At 44.3% G+C, this 17,965-nt stretch overlaps 1 protein-coding gene across 1 annotated transcript; it reads right to left on the reverse strand.

Moving 5' to 3' along the window:
- Window positions 1-749: 749 nt before the first annotated feature.
- Window positions 750-6,491, reverse strand: LOC120792784 (rhombotin-1-like). The gene is made up of 4 exons (XM_040132116.1): window positions 6,100-6,491; window positions 4,920-5,133; window positions 1,196-1,321; window positions 750-855 (listed from the first exon to the last, which is right to left on the reverse strand). Exons 1-4 carry the CDS (start codon window positions 6,119-6,121, stop codon window positions 750-752), a joined length of 468 nt encoding a protein of 155 aa, XP_039988050.1. The 5' UTR covers window positions 6,122-6,491.
- Between the last annotated feature and the right edge of the window lie 11,474 nt (window positions 6,492-17,965).

Consider the following 17,965-nt stretch of genomic DNA (forward strand, 5'->3'; position numbering starts at 1 on the left):
GCTGAGCATCAACAGACTAAAGAAATGCAGAAGGGCTGCAGAGTTGGGTGATAATTCTTTGTAAGTTTGTCAAAGAAAGCAACTGCTTTCCTTTTATACTAAACTACTTTATACTACTTTTTTTACTAAAAAAAAAAAAAGATTTGTGCAGCTTTAAACCTACAATTTACTTGCATCTAGTATTGCTTTATGGTATGTTTTAAAGTTATTTTATGTTTTAAATAAAACCTGATGCATCAGTTTAAACCGAGGGCAAGTGGTTCCCAGTGTTGGCAACCACACCAACAACTAGTTTGGTTTGCTGAGTTGACGGGTAAATTATTCTTGGAAGGGTTTGTTAGGGACTTCGGGGACAGGGTTCAATTTAGCGCATAAGAAACATCTGGCTCTCAGTCTGTTTAATGTGTGCCTAAGATATTCACAAACCTGATACGCGGCATGGATTGAGTTATCAGACATCAACCCGTTTTCATAAACTGACCCAAAACTGAACATATACGTATATGCGTCCATGCTGCATGTCACGTAATGCGGAGCTTTTTCAAAGATATAATGCTCCAACATATCTCGGCTTCTCTTGTTAACGTCAGCAGCCTCTGATCTAAAGTCTCATGTCTACATATGGTCATATTTGGGATGAGCTTGTGAGTTCACTTGTATACCTTCCAGATATCTAAGTGCATGGTTTAGTTCAAACTGACAGAGCAGCTGTTTGAGACTGTAATTTATCGTCATCAGAATATTACCACTTATTGAGGCTGCCTCTCAGTGCTGCCATTAAGATGGCCTCCTTCATAGTCCAGCTGGCACAGGATCATGTTGTTCTTGAGGAAAAACTTGTCTCCCACGCAAAATCTGCAGAGAGGAATAAAAATATGGAACTGGGTCTTGGTTCTTGCTGGAGCTGAAGTGAATCATGAGGTCCCAGAGGAGCATTTCAGGCATATTTTCAGAATACATCCACTGCTATGATAATCAGAAAATTAATCTTGCGTGATTGCTGCCTGATTAACTATCCAAGTTATATACAAAGTCTTTAACCCCTTGAGGTTTTAAACCGCGCAGTTAATTTCATCACGTTCTGATTACAAGTCACTGGTAATATGCTCATGATGACCAGTGAGCTCAGCGGTACACCCCCATCATAAGTCAACTGAATTTGATCTCCCAGGCTAATTGCTCCCCCTAATCTTACCTCTGGCGGCAGAGCTGACAGGCGAAGCAGTCTAAATGGTAAACGTTGTCTCTGGCTCTCATCACCATCTCAAAGGCAGGGATCATCTTACTGCAGGCTGCACAGTTCCCCGTCACCCCAAAGAGCCTGCAGAGGGAAAGGGGACGACAGGCAGACCTGTAGTCTGGACACACTTGGGTACATTTCAGCCAAGAGCTGAAGAGGGAGAGAAAAAACTATGAGCGGAAAGGAGCCTTAAAAGTAGTTCACCAGGGCCCTGAACTTGCCCGTGCGCGAACTGTGGCGATTCGCACTGCATTTCCTACAGATTATTGCCGGCCACTGCTGCTCTTATGCAAACTAATGCGGCGCTCCTATCTCATTGTACAGACCATAAATGCACGCAGCCAAGTAGGCAAAACCACTAACATCAGCCTCCTAGTTGAAATAATAGTCAGCTAAGGAAAAAGTAGCTGGCTATGTGGCCTAGACGGTTTCTTTGCATTTGCTTTACTTTGATAATGAGCAGCTAGAAATATTTGACGCAGGGCTGGGCGAACACAGTGTCAATACGGATATTTTCTCCCATCAGCATACCGTATATCACGATAATGTATGAATGCTTACATGTTGTAAAAACAGGATGTTTTGCTGTTTTTCCCATTCTAACAACGTGCTGTGAATGCAGCACAACTACATTTTATTTTCTGTTTATTCTGGACAAACACTGACGTCGCTCCAGCGGGAAACTCACTCAAAAAATTGATGCAGATTATCAAATGTAAAATCTTTCATAACCTGGGTCAGCTGCTGATAGAGCAGCCAAATGGCGATCCACTGATATGAAAATGTCACGATTTATATGAAAATGTCACTTTACTTTAAAAACCAGATGAATTTTTTTTCTTTTTCTGAGTTTACTGGTAAGAACTTTAGAGTCAATTCATTACACATTTCTGAAACTAACAATTTATGTGACAGCATTTGAACTTTGTCCTCAACCTACCTGAGAACAAACCCTGTGTTGTTTTTAATACTCAGCGACTCAGTGCTGACCAGCTGCAGATTGCTTCACCTCTCATTCACCTCCGAAAGAACGAACAAACGCCTCCCTAAGAGCCTGACACACATGAAGGTAAGTGGCCGCTGCTGATTTCCATATTCCATTAGAGGCCAAATAGAAAAGGAGGCTCGGGAGGGACCGTTATGAAAAACGACAGAAGGGGGGAGGAAAAGCGCCGAGCATGTGTATCCCAGAGCCTCGGACGACAAATGAAAAACGTCATCAAACGAGAACAAAAGCGAGTCCTAATTAACAGAATGTTCTGATCTAACGAGCCTGAGTCCTGAACAGGCACCTGGTGGGTTTTTTCCTTCTCCTTAACGAGGCTGCGAAGCTCAATGCTAATTCTCTACTAATGGTCCAATTAAAAGAAATCACATGGTTTTAATCCCGCTCTTCAAAGGCTTTTGGTCTGCACCCTCACAATGATGAGGAAAACAGGAGGCAATCTAGCCAATTTAACTGTCAAAAGGGGTTTTGGTCTCTTAAGTGCAGCGCAGCTAATGAGAGACTTAGCTCCAACCAAATCCAGCTGGATCATACATGAGACTAACACATGAGTTCAGCAATGTGGCTGAGATATCAGGAGTTCTCCTGCTGACCTGACACCAGACGTCGTTATTTCAGGCAAGAAAATCAAGGGTATGTAACTCTCAGAGGAGCCGTTTGAGCCAGATTTAGGATTGTGAGTGGTGTCATCAAGATTCATGGTCTAAAGATTGTTAAGGTGGAAAACCTGTTTAAAATCTAACTCTATCTAAAACATACTCACTCGATATATTCATCGTATATTGCATCACAGTCACAGAAGGTCAGGTAATGAATAACCTCACTCCGAAGGATTTTATAAAGGGGCTGTTCAGACAGTCTACAAACATTTATTTTTATCTGAAGTGTTCATAGAGAGTGTTTGAAGTGCCTCCAAGAGTGTTAAGTGTTATAAACTTGCTGCCCTTTTTGGATGGCAGATAGATACACGCATAGTAGACACTTCAGTAGGGCGTTTCCTCGCATTGGAGTAGTGTGCTTCAAGCAATAGTTTGATATTTTCGGGAAAATGCTTATTTGCTTAACTCAACTGATACCGCTCAATATGCAGCTGGAACCAGCAGGCGGCTAGCTTAGCTTAGCGCAAAGACTGGCTCCGCCAAAGGCAACGAAATCCACCTACCAGCACCTCTGAAACTCGCAATAATAAACACATAACACATTCACACAATACATGTCGGTTGTTTAATAAAACAAAGTGTAAAGACAACAATGTGCAGTTTTATGGGGTTTTATTCGACAATCTCTTTCTTGGCTGGGGGGCAAGCGGCAAAAAGTAGGAGGTGACTTGCCCCTGCCAAGACATAGTCCGGCACATAACGCCCCGTAAAACAGCGATTTGCCAATAGACAGAGCCAGGTTAGCTGTTTCCTCCCGGTTCCCAGTCTTTATGCTACGCTAAACCATCCAGCTGCTGGCCCCAGCTACATATTAACTGTACATTGCAGAGAGTGGAATCAAGCTTCTCATCTAACTCTAAGCAAGAAACCGAATAAGCTTATGTCTCAAAATGCTGACCTATTCCTGAACATCCTAAAACTGTTGCACTTCGTTGCATTATCGCGCGTTCACGTCTGTTTTTCCCTCTATGACCACCGGACCCTCGGTTCACTGGATTCTTTCTCTTTTCACCGTTTATTGTCTGGTAAACAAGCAAAGACTGGCGTGAAGGTTCAGCAAAAAGGTTGAGTGAGCGGAGAAGGCTGAGCAATCATAAACCGCGTGCTGCACTGTTGTGGCTTTGATTAAGTCCTTTGACAAACACTTGAAACATGCTGAAAGGTCAACAGTCGTCTTATCCTGTTACTGTACACTGAAAAGAGTTAAGTTCTGGCCCCGACTGTGTAAGCTCACTGTTGACTGTTGCGTTTCTTATCCACTTTCTTGAGCCCTTCACCTTCAAACTAGTTCGGTTTTTGTAATGAATGTGATATTTGTCTTTATAATACACGGATCCAGCAGCCAACCACGTGTCCTTACACGGGATGAACTATTGCCAGCTTGTATGTCAACTTTAGTGCACAGTTCAGAGTCACTATATGATGACTCAAAACAGACTCGAGTAGCACAACCAAGCATGGGTAAAATATGCCTGGACTAAAATTAGATTTATTTGTTGAGGTGTTTTGTAGTATTTCTAAGAAACGGGACACTTCTTCTGTGAGGTTTTGCCAAGTTTGGTCTAAAAACATCTGTGAACGGTTGATTATTTTTTATGATTTTGTACAGTTTGGCTTTCTTTACTGTTTTTGACTGAAAACTTTACTAAATTAAAAGGGTCATCTAGTAAACTACATTTGAAAGATGCTGCTTTATTGTTTTTGTGTCGTATCGGTAAATGCATTATTTTATTTGTACATTTCTCAGTACCTTTCTCTCAGACTGAAGTTAATACGTCTGTTCCAACAGCTTCTTTGATAACCTACATTATCAGATTATTCTCTTTTACTTGGATCCTGAGTGGATCTATAGCCACAACAGTCTGCTTCATTTAGCTCTTTTCATCTGCCTAACCCTTAGTTGTCCGCTGCAAATTCTGCACTTCACCTCTGCGATGATTTGTTTTGAAGCCGCACGATGCACCCAGTCGTTTTCCCCACCCTCCCGATACACCCGTCGAAGGGCCAGGGTTACCTCAGGTAGTCCCTGCGGCAGAGGATGAGGTTGGCCCGGGTGTAGAGGGTGGAGCCCATCCGGCCCAGGTGGCAGTCACAGCAGGCGCACTTCAGACAGTCTTCGTGCCAGTACCTGTCCAGCGCCTGCAGCATGAAGCGGTCCCGGATCCTCCCGTTGCAGCCGGCGCAGCCCCTCGGCTTCTCTCTGGACTGGAGGGACACGAGAGACACACCTGGCGCGGAGACGACAAAAACGGACACAGAGAGAGAGAGAGATGGGTTTAATTTGAGAGCTCGGGAACATGTCGAAGGTCCATCGCGGTTAATAACTACTTTTATAAGAATATGGAAATATTAAAGGCATAACAGTTTTAATGCTGTCGCGGGAGATGCAAAGTGCTTTAAAAATGTCTAAAGCACTATAAAGTCATTATGAGGTACATATAGCCCCAACTTCAAGTTCCCATAAGAATAGATTTTCTGTTAGGACAGAGTAGCAGAGAGTATATCTCATCATTAACCTTAATAAAAGTTTTTCACAGACTTAAGTTTTGATGCTGAAATTGGGCGAGCATCTGTTCTCTGCAGTGGAATAAAATTAAAACTTAATTTTTAATTAAAATGAAAATTTGTTTTTAATTTATTTCTGGCTGCACAGTTGCCCACAATCTTCCAAGTCATCGAAACCTTTTCCTCTGCCTCCTTACTTCATACAGCAGAACACGGAAACACGCACACATTCGCTCGGGGGTCACTTTATTAGGTACACCTCTACAGTCTATTGCAATTCAACAGGACTCTGCCATGAATTCTGCCTTTACCTTTAATTAATTACAGTCTCTGTTTGTAATCGTTCATTTTTATCATGTTTATTATTAAGGTCGTCCTTGTACCGGACTACATTATATTTAGAGGTGCCTGTCATTTTGTGTCCTACCTATTTACAACTGCGAGCTGGGCAGAACATTGGAAACACCTATGTCTAAAGTCCGGTACAAAGCCGGCACTAACTACGACCTCAGTGCTAATACATTTAATTAAACCAACACCCCCCACGACAGTGTCAACGAAAACTGAGCGTAAAAGTAGACTTCCCGGCCCGCACAGTGGCACCGGAGAGCGTCGGGTCGCACCGGCGTGCCTCACAAAGTGGCCGCTGAGTGCAGGTATTTCTATCAGAAACATATCTCTGTACTCACTCTCCTCCTTGTCCAACACCATCCTTCTGGAAAACGACGAGCCAACGGCAGGAGAGGCGCCACCCCTTCTCCTCCCGCGTGCAGGATCAGACCACGAAGAGCGGCCGCGAACGCAGGGGGGGCTTCGACTCTCCGGACAGATTACGGTGTCAAACTCCAGCTCCACTCCTCATGGTCCCCGCGGAAAGCCGAGAGGAACAGTGGCGGGGCGCGGGGGGGGAGGGGGTCGCTTTCTGGGCGCAAAAAAAAATAGCCCGTGGATGGGTGAAGACAGCGTCCCCGGGTGTCACCTTGCCGGCGGGAGAGGTGTCCTCAAACCGGGAGAGGCTGCGCTCGGTCTTAGATGATGTCAGTGTATAAGCATTCCTGCATCTGCACGGGCTGCGGCTGTTCCCCTCAAATGAGCTCTTGTGCACGGACTGAGCCTCCACACGGCTCCCTCTCCCTCCCTCTCCCTCTCTCTCTCTCTCTCTCTCTCTCTCCCTCCCTCCCTCCCCGGCAGAAAAAAAAAAAAAAAAAACTCCCACAGTCAAATGGTTTTTTCAACGCTGCGTGCTAATTATATAAAGTCATTATGCTCAGATCTGATAGTAACCGCCCCCTCCCTCCCTGAATCAATTATTCAATAGACAGTCACACACCGGGACAGCTCGGGCCTGAGGTGTTTTAGAATGAGCTTGTTCAACTCCAAGGACACCAATTATCTCCAGGGCGCCCTGTAGTCAAAGCTGTGGCTTTCCAGCACGGCAGAAGCAGCGCCTTTCGCGCGTGCGTGTCTGCGCGTGCGCGTGCGACGCGCACTCCCGCGTGCGCTCCCGCCTTGTTTGTGCGCTCGTGTTCTCCTTTTTCCAAGTAAAAAAAAGTAATTATAGCCTAGACGAGGGTAAGAATACACAATATGGCAGCAGCACTTCAGGATGAAGCATCGTTTTTGAAGCGTTTAGAAGTTGCAACTACTGGTTTTATCGATGTTAGTAATTAATTGTACTAATGCTCCGCAAAATTGGTCATAAAGCCGTTGATAGCAACAGCGTTTGGGTTGCCAGCTTTGAACGAAAAAATACCATCACGGACCGGAGTGAAAGGCCCAGTGGTCATAGTTTGTTCGTACAGCCCTTCTCGAAAACCAGAACTAGAGAGAGAGAGATTTACGCACAACCAACACCAGAAAATAAAGATGGAGGAATGAAAGACACCGAGGTAAACCAGTAAACAGGCATGAGATGAAACTCCGGAAGCAGCCCTGTAAAAGACACGCTAAGACGTCGGGTAAACACCGTGTGAAATGACTGATAGGCTAATCAATATGTGTGAGCATTTGCCTTCTGTAAAAGGGCTGGTAAGAGGACGTGGACCACAGTATATATTTCAACAAGTTATTTAGCATTTATACACCCAATAGTGTTTCTTATTAATGGCTTATGGCTATTTCATAAAGTATTATTAGATTATTTATTCATAATTAACAAAGCTGTGTACATTCACCTACTGATGCCTCTGGACTCACTGTCAGTGATGTTCCTGGAATCAGGTCTTTCAGCATCATACACCCTCTTCCAGGTGACCCGGCCAGGGGTGATCAGACGCGAGTCTGTGCCCCGATGACCAGCTACTAACGTGATGGCGCCATGGCTCTCGTCTTTTGAGCCACATCCATCTCGTGTCCCTCTCTGCCGCGTCACTGCGGATGGCCCCCCTCTTTCTATCTCCCCCTCGATGCCCAAATTGCTGAAAGCTCCGGGGAAAGAAGGGGCTGAGAGTCCCCTGCATCCAGCTTCGACTGGGGGGCACCTCGCTCTCCATGCAATCTGCTGATAGGTACTGGCCAGTCCTGCTGTACTTGAAGAGCTTCCTTTCATAGGCCTCTACCCGTGGGACTATCAGCTCCAGCGACAGGGCTTTCCTTCAGTGGATTCAGACACGAGGACAATGTCTGGCCGCAAGTTGGTGGCGGCTGCAGTACGGTAGGGGATCTTCAGCTCCCGTTCCACGTCCCCCAACAGCTGACAGTCTCATGCTGAGGTCAGGATGCCTGCCGATGTTCTTCTGGGCAGGTTTTGGCTGCTCCCCAGCTCAAGGGAGATGGCCTGCTCGGAGGGTCAGGACCACCTCGCCCCCGCTCAGCTCCTGCGCTGGTGGCTTCAGCAATGGTCCCTCAGGACCTGATCAGTCCTCCTCAGTGATATTGTAGTATTTACGAGAGATGCCATACTGTAAAGCAGCTGTAGGTCACTATAAACGATAGGAATCAGTAGTAGTCCACTTATACTAAGGGTCTTTGTAGAAATAATTTAATAATAAGATAAAATCACTAAAGGCTTTAATGGGTGATCTGTGACCTATAGTAGAACCGCCACACTACAAGTCCTGAATACTGTAGAAATACTGGTGATAAGACCAGTTAAAAAATGGCTATAAAGTTATATACTTATTAATAGACCTACCACACGATGCAGGGCCTCATAAGAATATTGCAGGAAATACCGTAGATCAAATCTAAATAGCCTCGGAACTCAGTGTTGAGTCCCAGACCTACTGTAAGTCCCTATATTGAGGATTTAGGAATAAAAACACCACAAAGTATGGCAAGGTCATTAGTTAAAGTTAATATTGAGCACCACAGACACATTATTAGTCCCCGTAGATAGATTATTGGAGCATTACAGTGATTTTCATTGGGGTTTTCAAGGCCAGTACTCACCCCAGTCCATAAACAGCAGCCTGCTTCCGCATAGATCATCCGGCCTTAAATCCTCCTCATTATAAGTTGTGGCATAAACAACTGTTCTAACATGGCCCCTGGATCAGGTCACACTAATTAACCGGCACCATCGACCCACTATTCCCTCATTATCCGCCCTCTCATCTGATCGCATGTAGACCGTCAAGACAGCTAACGATCAACAGAGCAATTAATCAGCTGATGAGGTGCAAGTGAAGCTCCAGGTTCCCTCTTCATTTGTCAGACACTTGGGAGCTAATTAGTTCAATTATTAATGCATCTAATTAGATAGTTTCTCTGGGTAATCATGGTTACAGTCTTGTCCTCCATGGGCCGCGTTGATAAATGGATTCGCCGTGCATGAGACCCCTCTTGTCCTTTATTTTGACACACATCAACTCCGATTCAACGGTTGGCCCGGACTGAACATTACAGGCTATTCACCGGCCCGGACCCCATCAGACTAATTGCGCTAAAAGCAGTCTGTGGCTGACATTAAAGGTGAGCTGTGGTTAGGGCTCTAATTAGCAGTCTGTGAAAATAGGAAGCCTTTTTGGCCATCTGCTGCAGCTTGCCTTGCCATCATGTCCTCAGTGTCTCGGTGTGAAAAGGGCAGGGACAAATTTAGAAAGATGCTTTGTGGAAGGGCTGTTTGTCAGACATAATGCCATGAGACGTCGGGTCACTGGGAGCACATTTTAGACAGTAACAGCTGAATTTGGAGGAAGGAATACTAGAAAACTGCTGCAATTTGTGGCTGGCTGCACAAGGTTTTGGAAATGAAACCACAGGCTGCTGTTTCTTGTCAGGCCAGAAGGAGAAAACCAAAGTTATTTTGACATAGAATCAATTTTTCCACCATTTACATTCGCTTTACTTTTCCATAATTTTCTAATACGTGTTTTAATTGGATTTTTTCTTTTCCAACTGGAAAATTTCGGATGTCAGTCCTATTTTGACTGTTGTCCTTGTTAAGATGCAATAGACGTGGATGTGAGACTAAACTTTGTAAATTTGTAGAGATTATTTTCTGGAGTTGCTTCTACTTTTTTAGTGACGCTGTCGTTCAGTGCACCTCTTCATCCCAGACTGAAATATCTCAACAGCTATTGCATGGACCTCCATGAAGGTCCCAGGAGGATGAATCCTACTGACTTTGATGATCCCCTGAGTTTTCAGCAGGTAAAGATTTTTGTTTGTCCAGTAATTTGATTTATGACCAAACAGATGCAAAAAATAATGACACTCCCATCAGCCTCAGCTGTACTTTGTGTTTAGGGCTAATATATAGCAAATGTTAGCATGGCAAGATACTAAACTGAGGTGGCGAACATGGTAAACATAATGCCTGCTTTACATAAGTGTGTTAATATTGTCATTGTGAGCATGTTAGCATTTAACTGCTGTGCCTAAGTAAGGCCTCACGGAGCTGCTAGCATGGCTTTAGACTCTTGGCATTGCTTTTAATATAAATACTGTACTTTTTTTACTTGATTTTTTATTATTACCTAGACTAGACTTTTATTTTTCCTTGAAAGCTGAGCAGGCGAAAGCTCCACACCAACTGAGTCACTGGACCCGGAGTTGGGACTGTTTTATCAACTGCTGTTTCCATGGTCAATAATGAACTGTCAAGCTCCGATTTTCTCTTATTTTCAATTATATAAAAAGTGTTGTCTCAATAAGGATCAAATCGATGGAGCCTTGACCAAACCAAATGAAAACATCACATTTACTGCGATCAGTTATTTACTCCCTTAAATTTGTTTTTCATCCTGGACTGAATGGCCCAAAATGGATCCTTATGAAGGGAGATAAACAGAATCTGATATGCACAGCCATTCATTCGGGATGAATGCAAAGAAGAGCAAAACATACAGCAAAGATACCCTCACAATTTGCATTTTCATCCTAGCTTCACATGCAAAGTGCTTGACGAGGCAACCTTGGCTGTTGGTGATAGAGCTTGCACCTGAACTCCCAGGAGGTTAGACCTGGAGGGGGTGGGGGTGTTGCTTCCCTGGACTGGACGGGACAATTTGGGGAAGAAAAGCAAGTGACATTGTAACACAATCTGCAGTGGATGTGTGTTTAAATACGCTGAGCAACAGACTTTGGCTGATGTGAGGCATCCATGCTTGTTTGGTTTGAAGGCACTTCTGTATTATTAAGCTCTTAAAGTAGCAAGTCAGAAACTGGTATTTACAGTAACTCTGTGTGACATGAACACGGCACCACGACCACTAGTACTATTTACCGCTACTTAGGTGCCCTTGAGCAAGGCCCCTTAAGGGGTCGGTATTCTTCAGCTGAAGTGCTTGTCGGACGGTTGAACAGCGTCTGAGGCCTGCGCACAACAATTCCAGTAATTTTCTCCAACCGACAATCCAGGGTGGCCAGATGTGTGGAGGAGAGTAAGTTTGCCATGTTGAAACTTCACCTACTCTCTTTTTTTTCACTTCTCTTTGTACCATTTCTTCCGTCGCTTTTCATGCGCGCAACCAAGGACCACACACTACAGAAGATGCCTTCCAGGGGACACCGTCCATATCTACATTTTTATTCCATCTATCCCCTCCTAGCTATTCGCTCCGCCTTTGAGCGAGGCTGTTTTCGGGAGGGGCATGAACACTTTTGCCTAAAGATAGGTAGATAAGACAGCACGTATTGAGCACACCGACACCCTTCAGCCCCGGACTGCTCGGAGCTGCTCAGTGGCCAGCGGATCAAACTGTGGTGGCACTGGACAGTTTTCCGGTGTGAATCTGTGTAACTGCGTGAGACAGAACGGATGCTTAAATCATTAGGTATCGTTGTGGTTTTTGAGCTCATGGACGGCTTAGGGCTTTCAATTTAGGGAAGTCAAGTTTTATTCTTGTAGTTTAATTTACTTCAGTATAGAAAACATGCCGTGCATCTACCGTAAACAGAGTGAACGTTAGGGTTGCCTGTCTTGTGTTTTAATGCAGATTTCCTGTCATTATCTACCTCAACGACACCTGTTGTGGCTTTACAGTTAAAGTGATTCCACGGCAAGATGCCGTTTCATACCGGGCGCCTCAACAAGCTCATGGAGACAATGTACAAATCCTTACAAATCGTTTTTTCTTAAGTTCAAAAACCTGCCACATACAGCACTGCAAAGTCCTTTTTCATGGATCATATTTTGGAAAGCATCTATGGCACTTTTTATGACATTTCTGGCAAATGTTCCCCCCGCTGCAGATGCAGCCTGCCGCACTTGAAGGGGACGTCTTTGATCTGCCAGTCTAAATCCTGGCAACACAATGTTAAATACAGTTGTGCAAGCACAAACCTTTCCAGGACTGGAACACATTGCAGTGTAGTGTGGCTCTTAACACCTTCTGAATCTGAATGAGCCAGGCCCCTAATGCTTCCGTGAGGCTGTACAATGCCTACATTTGTGGGGATATTTCTGATTAACTGCAACTCTGCCTCCGCTGCAGCAACAGTTTCACTGTGAATAATATTTCGAAACAGGCGAATCACAAGCCCGAGCTGAACATTAAAATGACTACCTCAAACACATACGGTACATACGGTATCTTACACTTTACAGGGATGACGAGACTCAAAAGTGGCTATTGAATGTGCATCATGTCTCTGTCGTTCCACTTCACACCACTTACGAACAGCCACTTGCGTTCCACTAACTAGCATCAGCCTCTTGAAACAGTCAGATACAACTTTTATAGGTTTCACACGGATGACCTGTCGGTTTTCCTCACACTCGACATGCCGACTTATTTGTATCGGGTCTCTGACAAGAGCAGGAACAGGTTACAACCGTTGTTATCATTATTAGTCACACCCATGAAGGGATTACCGATCGGGCCAACCGGGCACCGGCCCAGGGGACCGAGGGGTCGCGGAGGCCCTGAGCCAGGGCCCCAGTTCGAAGCGATTGGTGATATTTCCTTTCACCTGTCGGTGGAATGCATTGTGTATAGTATGTGTGAGTATTCATAAATAGCATATGTCACCGTAAAAACGCCGTCATAATAATATAGCTAGATGTCATTTAAGCGAAGCACTTACATTTCAGGATGTAAGATTCAAAGGTTTTATCTGACACATGTTCGTACAATATGTGCAGTTAAAAGTGTGGAGGCTGTGCTAAAGAGGCTAGTGGGTTCCAATAATAACAGCTACAGTGAGAGTAAACCTAAAATTTGAAAAATATTAAGGATAAATCTTAAAAAAAAAACAACCCTAAATTCAACTAGACCATTAAAACATTAAAGTGTATTTTGCCCCGGTGTGTAGGTGGATGGTATGAGTTCTCTTTTAAGCTAATGTTTTGCCTAGCTTGGAATTATCCCACTTCAGCCACATTGGAGAAATAAATCTCCATTTTTCTTATTCACTGTGATGTAAAGTGACATCGATGCTCCGATTCAGCAACACGAGCGTCTGACAGCCTCGCTGTGATATCCAGTGCTGCATCAGGTTCGCCTTACTTGCTCAGTTTTGGCAGCACGACTGCAAGAAGATGCCGACATTTTCTGAAACTGAGTCAGTGTTCAGAGCTCAGGCAGCAGGACATCATAATTAGTGCAACAGGAGACTGCAAGACACCGAGTACGCCACAGATAATTCCTATAACATATAATTCCGTCCACAATGCATCCAATTTTTTAAATAAAGTGCCTTAAAAATATGCCATGTGTATAATAAAACCAGATGATCCAGATGTATCTCATCAAAAATGTTAAGTGGAGGTCTCGTGACACCAAAACCCACAAAACTAAACGCAGAATTTCGTTTCTATGGCTCTTTTTTTTTTTTTTTTTTTTTTTCCAGAGGATGCGTCACATTTTTCCTGGTGCGGACAAGGTTTCCATTTTCGAAGCAAACTCATACAGTATAATGCGTACGTATACGGCCAGCAAGCAATCACCGTGTGCACTCATGCCGCGTGACCACAGTACATGAGCGAGTCTTACCAGTTCAGATTGACTTCAAATCCTGTTCCAGAGGCAAAATATATGTTTCAGTGGGGATAATTGAATCTGTATCCTTTTTTTAGTGGATTTAAAGAGGAAACAAGTGATCGTCTTACTGCACCGACACATTGTTTGTAGTTCTACATTTTTAAGGAAAATGAGCTTTTCAGTCAGCACTACAACAACTTGAACTACTATTTATTTTTGCAGTCATGATTGCAGCCACAGAGACGGTTGGTGAGAACTGAGCGAGGTACCATCTGATGTTGCAGACAAACTGTTCCTTCTCTGGCGTGGATCAGTTTCTGTGGAGGGTTCAAGTCTTTGGAAGCCATCCAATCCCCTGTCAGTCTGACTAAGCTGCCGAGTTTTAGATTGGAATGGGGATGTGCTCACCAGCTGTGAGATTAAGGGGAACTGATCGATGGCCTTTCTGATTGGCTCTCGCGGTGTCCCAGCAGCATCCAATCCCCTCGGTTCGGATGGTTGTCCTCGGCCGAGCCAAAACCAATTCTTCCTCCACACAGGGGCCAAATAAGATCACTGACCTGAAGCTACAAGGCCACGCTTGTAGGCTCTGTCTCCATCCGTCTGCACTCCTCATTTCTCTGGAAAAACAGAGACAGAAAGAAGGAAAGAGGAAAGAGGGAGATGAGTTTATTTGAAGCGTATTTTTCACCATCACAGATTTACACTTTCCTTTTTTTATTTAATGTGCATTTTCCTGACATCTTTTTCTATTAAGTGCTAATGGCAGCAGTGTTTCTGCACTGCTCTTTCCACACATTACCTGGCGGCTCAACTCGGTGGGTGGCACCGTGATGTCTTTTTTCCTTAGATTTCCTGTTCACCCACGGTAGCTGTGACTGCTCCTGCCGGTGAGCATATGTTTCTTTCTATTCAAGGCAAACCGCTGTTGCTGCCGCTGGAAATGAAATATGCATGATTTCCAGTGTGGCAAAGTTTTTTTTTGTTTTTGGGGGGGTTTTTTTTGTTTTTTTAGAGGAGAAAATGTCAGATCTTTCAGGAACCGAGCAGGAATTCGTCTCTCTGGAAATGTCAGGGATCGCTGGTTTAAAAAAACTAAAGAGCCTGAAAAACTTTACAACCAAAATACACGCAAGATCGAAATAAGCTGCAAATTAGAGGATTCCTCCATGTGTGTGAGTGCCTAAATGTGTGTCTAAGGAGACAGGGGGCTCTTCAAGAAATAACCTCACGATGGAGCTGAATAGTATTTGAGAGAGAAACGTGTTTGCTTCATTCACTGATTCCTAACAAGTGCCAGAAAGCCTCCTGCCGAGATCCCGCTCCCCTGTGCCACCTGCGCTGCGATGACGGCGGCGATGAACATGAGTGGGGCTGCTGTGCTTCCCGTCTGCTCTTCGCCCAGCGTTCCCTTCTTGGATGTGCGGAAGAGGCCATGAGCAATGGGAAGAGACAGCTTTGTCAGAAAACACAAAGATGTCTCTCCTGATTGTTGTCGTCCATCTGCACAGGAAATCCGTGTTTGCTGTGTTTGAACTGCGCTGGGTTAATATGATGCCGATCTGGCAGGGTCAGATTTTAAGGCCAAGTTTGTTGCAAGGACGAAACCTCAGACATTCTTTGGAAGCGACATATGGTTCTGCATCATATACTGTACGATTGTATGTATGGTTGTGTTTAAGCAGCCCACATTTAACCTCATTTCAGTGTTATTACATGTGTTACATTGTTTTATCCGTTCGTTTTCTCTGCAGCCTTTTATGCCGCTATCTCGCCCAGGTCTCTGTCACAAAAGGTTCCCGACCTCTCTGGGACTTACCTGGTTAAGTAAAGGATAAATAAAGTCACGGAAAATAAAGAAAAACCTCTTGGGCCCCCTTAGGAACCCCACAAATTTTCTCTTTGCAGACTCTGGACTTACAGAAAATACCATTTTTCCCCGCCTGCAGTACTTACGGCTAATTAAAAGAAAAAGCCGTGTACATGGGTGGAGAAACATGTCGAACGCACAAGCTTCCCGACCTGTCACAAGGCGGTCACTGAATACTTTGATGAAAATGATGTGAAAACACTGTACACTGTGTGCTCAAACCCACTGAGCACCTCTGGGAGGTTTAGGAGTGACACATCCAAAATTTTATGTTGGTTTTCCTTTCATTTGTCCCTCACATGTATCTGAGACTTACTCTCAAGCCTCGATTCCGCATTTTCTTCACTTTCATTTATCTCTAAAATTTGAGTTGATTGAGTGTGTAATAGGTCAGGCCCCATGAGCAGGAAATCAGTAAAAATAGAGAGGGGGAAAAAAAAGAAAAGAGCACATCCTTGTAATCTTTAGAGAACTGCGCTGCCATCTAGTGGAAAGCTCGGGCACGTTGCTTCGTTTTGGAGAATTCACTGTGATAATGGTGCATTTCTCACTTCTCCTGCCTCCAAACCTGCTATTTTTAGCAGTTGCACACAGGAAATTCCTCTTTTCTGAAGGCTTTAGAGAAATGCCTCCTCTCACGGTCATCTAATTACAGCTAAGCTCAACTCAAACTCAAACAGGCATCTTATTAGGGCCATGTTTAACTTTAATTTCCTCGGGAACAAGCGATGTTTTTACAGTATTTAAAAAAGGAACGTTCACTTACAAAACACTGGGTACATGTTTTACTTAGCTCCTTTTCACAATGTGTGGTGCATTCTTTCTGCACGGCATCATGGTGACATAACTGGGTTTGGGAAGAACCACAGCAAAGCATTGAATTGAGTTCATGCCCTTCATTGGTATTTGTCAGTGTTTCTTTGTTTTGCTACAAAGTTTTATATAGTTTTACAAGCCTTGAGTTCACATTCAAGATATTTTTTAATTCCTCTGATTCTGCGAAAAGAACAAATACATACAAGAATGGTTACACGTGCTATCAATATATATATGATATATCAGATGAGATGGTTACATGCTTTATTGTACTGGTGAATACATTTAAAAGATGCCTTTAGTCATGGCTTCCATGTGACAATGGGAGCAAAGCAGGCAACTGCCCCAGGGGCCCCCGACAGCAACCAGCGATTGTTTTCCTAATCACCACGCCAGACAAATATTTCCCTCGATGACTGATTGAGTGCTTAGTGTGTAAAGTGTCAGGAAATAGTGGAAAAGGGCCCATCATTATTCCCACAGGCCCTGGTGAACATACTTTATTGCAATTGCTTGTTTTCTACGAGCAACCAAAAACCAAAAACCAGTGAATTTTTAGGCATATTTGCATTTTTTTAAAAATGACCTAAACGATAAATCAATTATCGAAATTGTTGCCGATTAATTTTTTTGTCCATCGAATAATCGATTGATCGACTAACCATCTCTGCTCTAGAGCACCAGGTGGTTTCTGGGTTCCTGGGGAACTAATGAAATTGCCATGTACCGCGGAGGCAGGCCCTGGGAGGTTGAATCCGGCCATGGGTATGACATGTCACGATCGACAGGGTAGTAATCAACTAAAAAAAAAAAAAAAAAAAACTGAACTGAAGAGACATTTTCCACACGTCAGTGCGCAGAAAGGCAGTTTAGCAGTAACCGCACGGCTGCTTAGCCAATGACAGGGCAAAGCTGCAAACAAGGTGCTTAAAGCGGGGCTTAATTAACGTGCCGTGTTGAAACGACCGTGTGGGACGTCGACACGTGGGCCCCGCCACGCTGCCGGCGGCCGGCGACGCGCTGACGAGGGAGGCCGCGCGGTTGCGCGGAGGCTCAACAAATACGCCGGCTCGAGGAAGGAGTCGGCCGGCGGTCCGGCTCGCCAGCCTCCTCCGCGCTAAGACCCGGTCCCGAGATGAACAGACGAACCTGTCTGGTGAGTTTTGGCACAGGTTTTAACGTGGGAAAGCAATAAACCAGCCGGGAATTGCGCTTGGAAAAGCAGCTGGATCTACTCTGGGCGTCAAAAGTAATGCTTTTTATTTTTTATTTTTTTTTAACTGTGTCTGTAACAAAACCTACTAGGTGATTCCTGGTTACACTCTCAGTCTTGTCTACTCGCTGTTTTTTTATTTACATGTTTTTATTTTTATTCTGTTAGTTTTAGGTCATATTTATACATAGTCCTCCTACAGCGGACTGAAGACAACAATGGACACTGAGCTGTATTTGAGAAATACAGCTCCGACCTACAGAGGTGCTTTCACTGTCTGGGTCTGATTA

The sequence above is a fragment of the Xiphias gladius genome, chromosome 8, assembly GCF_016859285.1.
Source record: "Xiphias gladius isolate SHS-SW01 ecotype Sanya breed wild chromosome 8, ASM1685928v1, whole genome shotgun sequence".
Taxonomy (NCBI): Eukaryota; Metazoa; Chordata; class Actinopteri; order Istiophoriformes; family Xiphiidae; genus Xiphias; species Xiphias gladius.

Excerpts from the sequence above, each read along its gene's own strand:
- LOC120792784 (XM_040132116.1), bottom strand. The coding sequence starts at position 6,121 with ATGGTGTTGGACAAGGAGGAGA. Across the intron at positions 5,134-6,099 it reads GGTGTTGGACAAGGAGGAGA|GTGTGTCTCTCGTGTCCCTC; the intron begins GTGAGTACAGAG and ends TCTCCGCGCCAG. Across the intron at positions 856-1,195 it reads TGTCAGCTCTGCCGCCAGAG|ATTTTGCGTGGGAGACAAGT; the intron begins GTAAGATTAGGG and ends TCCTCTCTGCAG.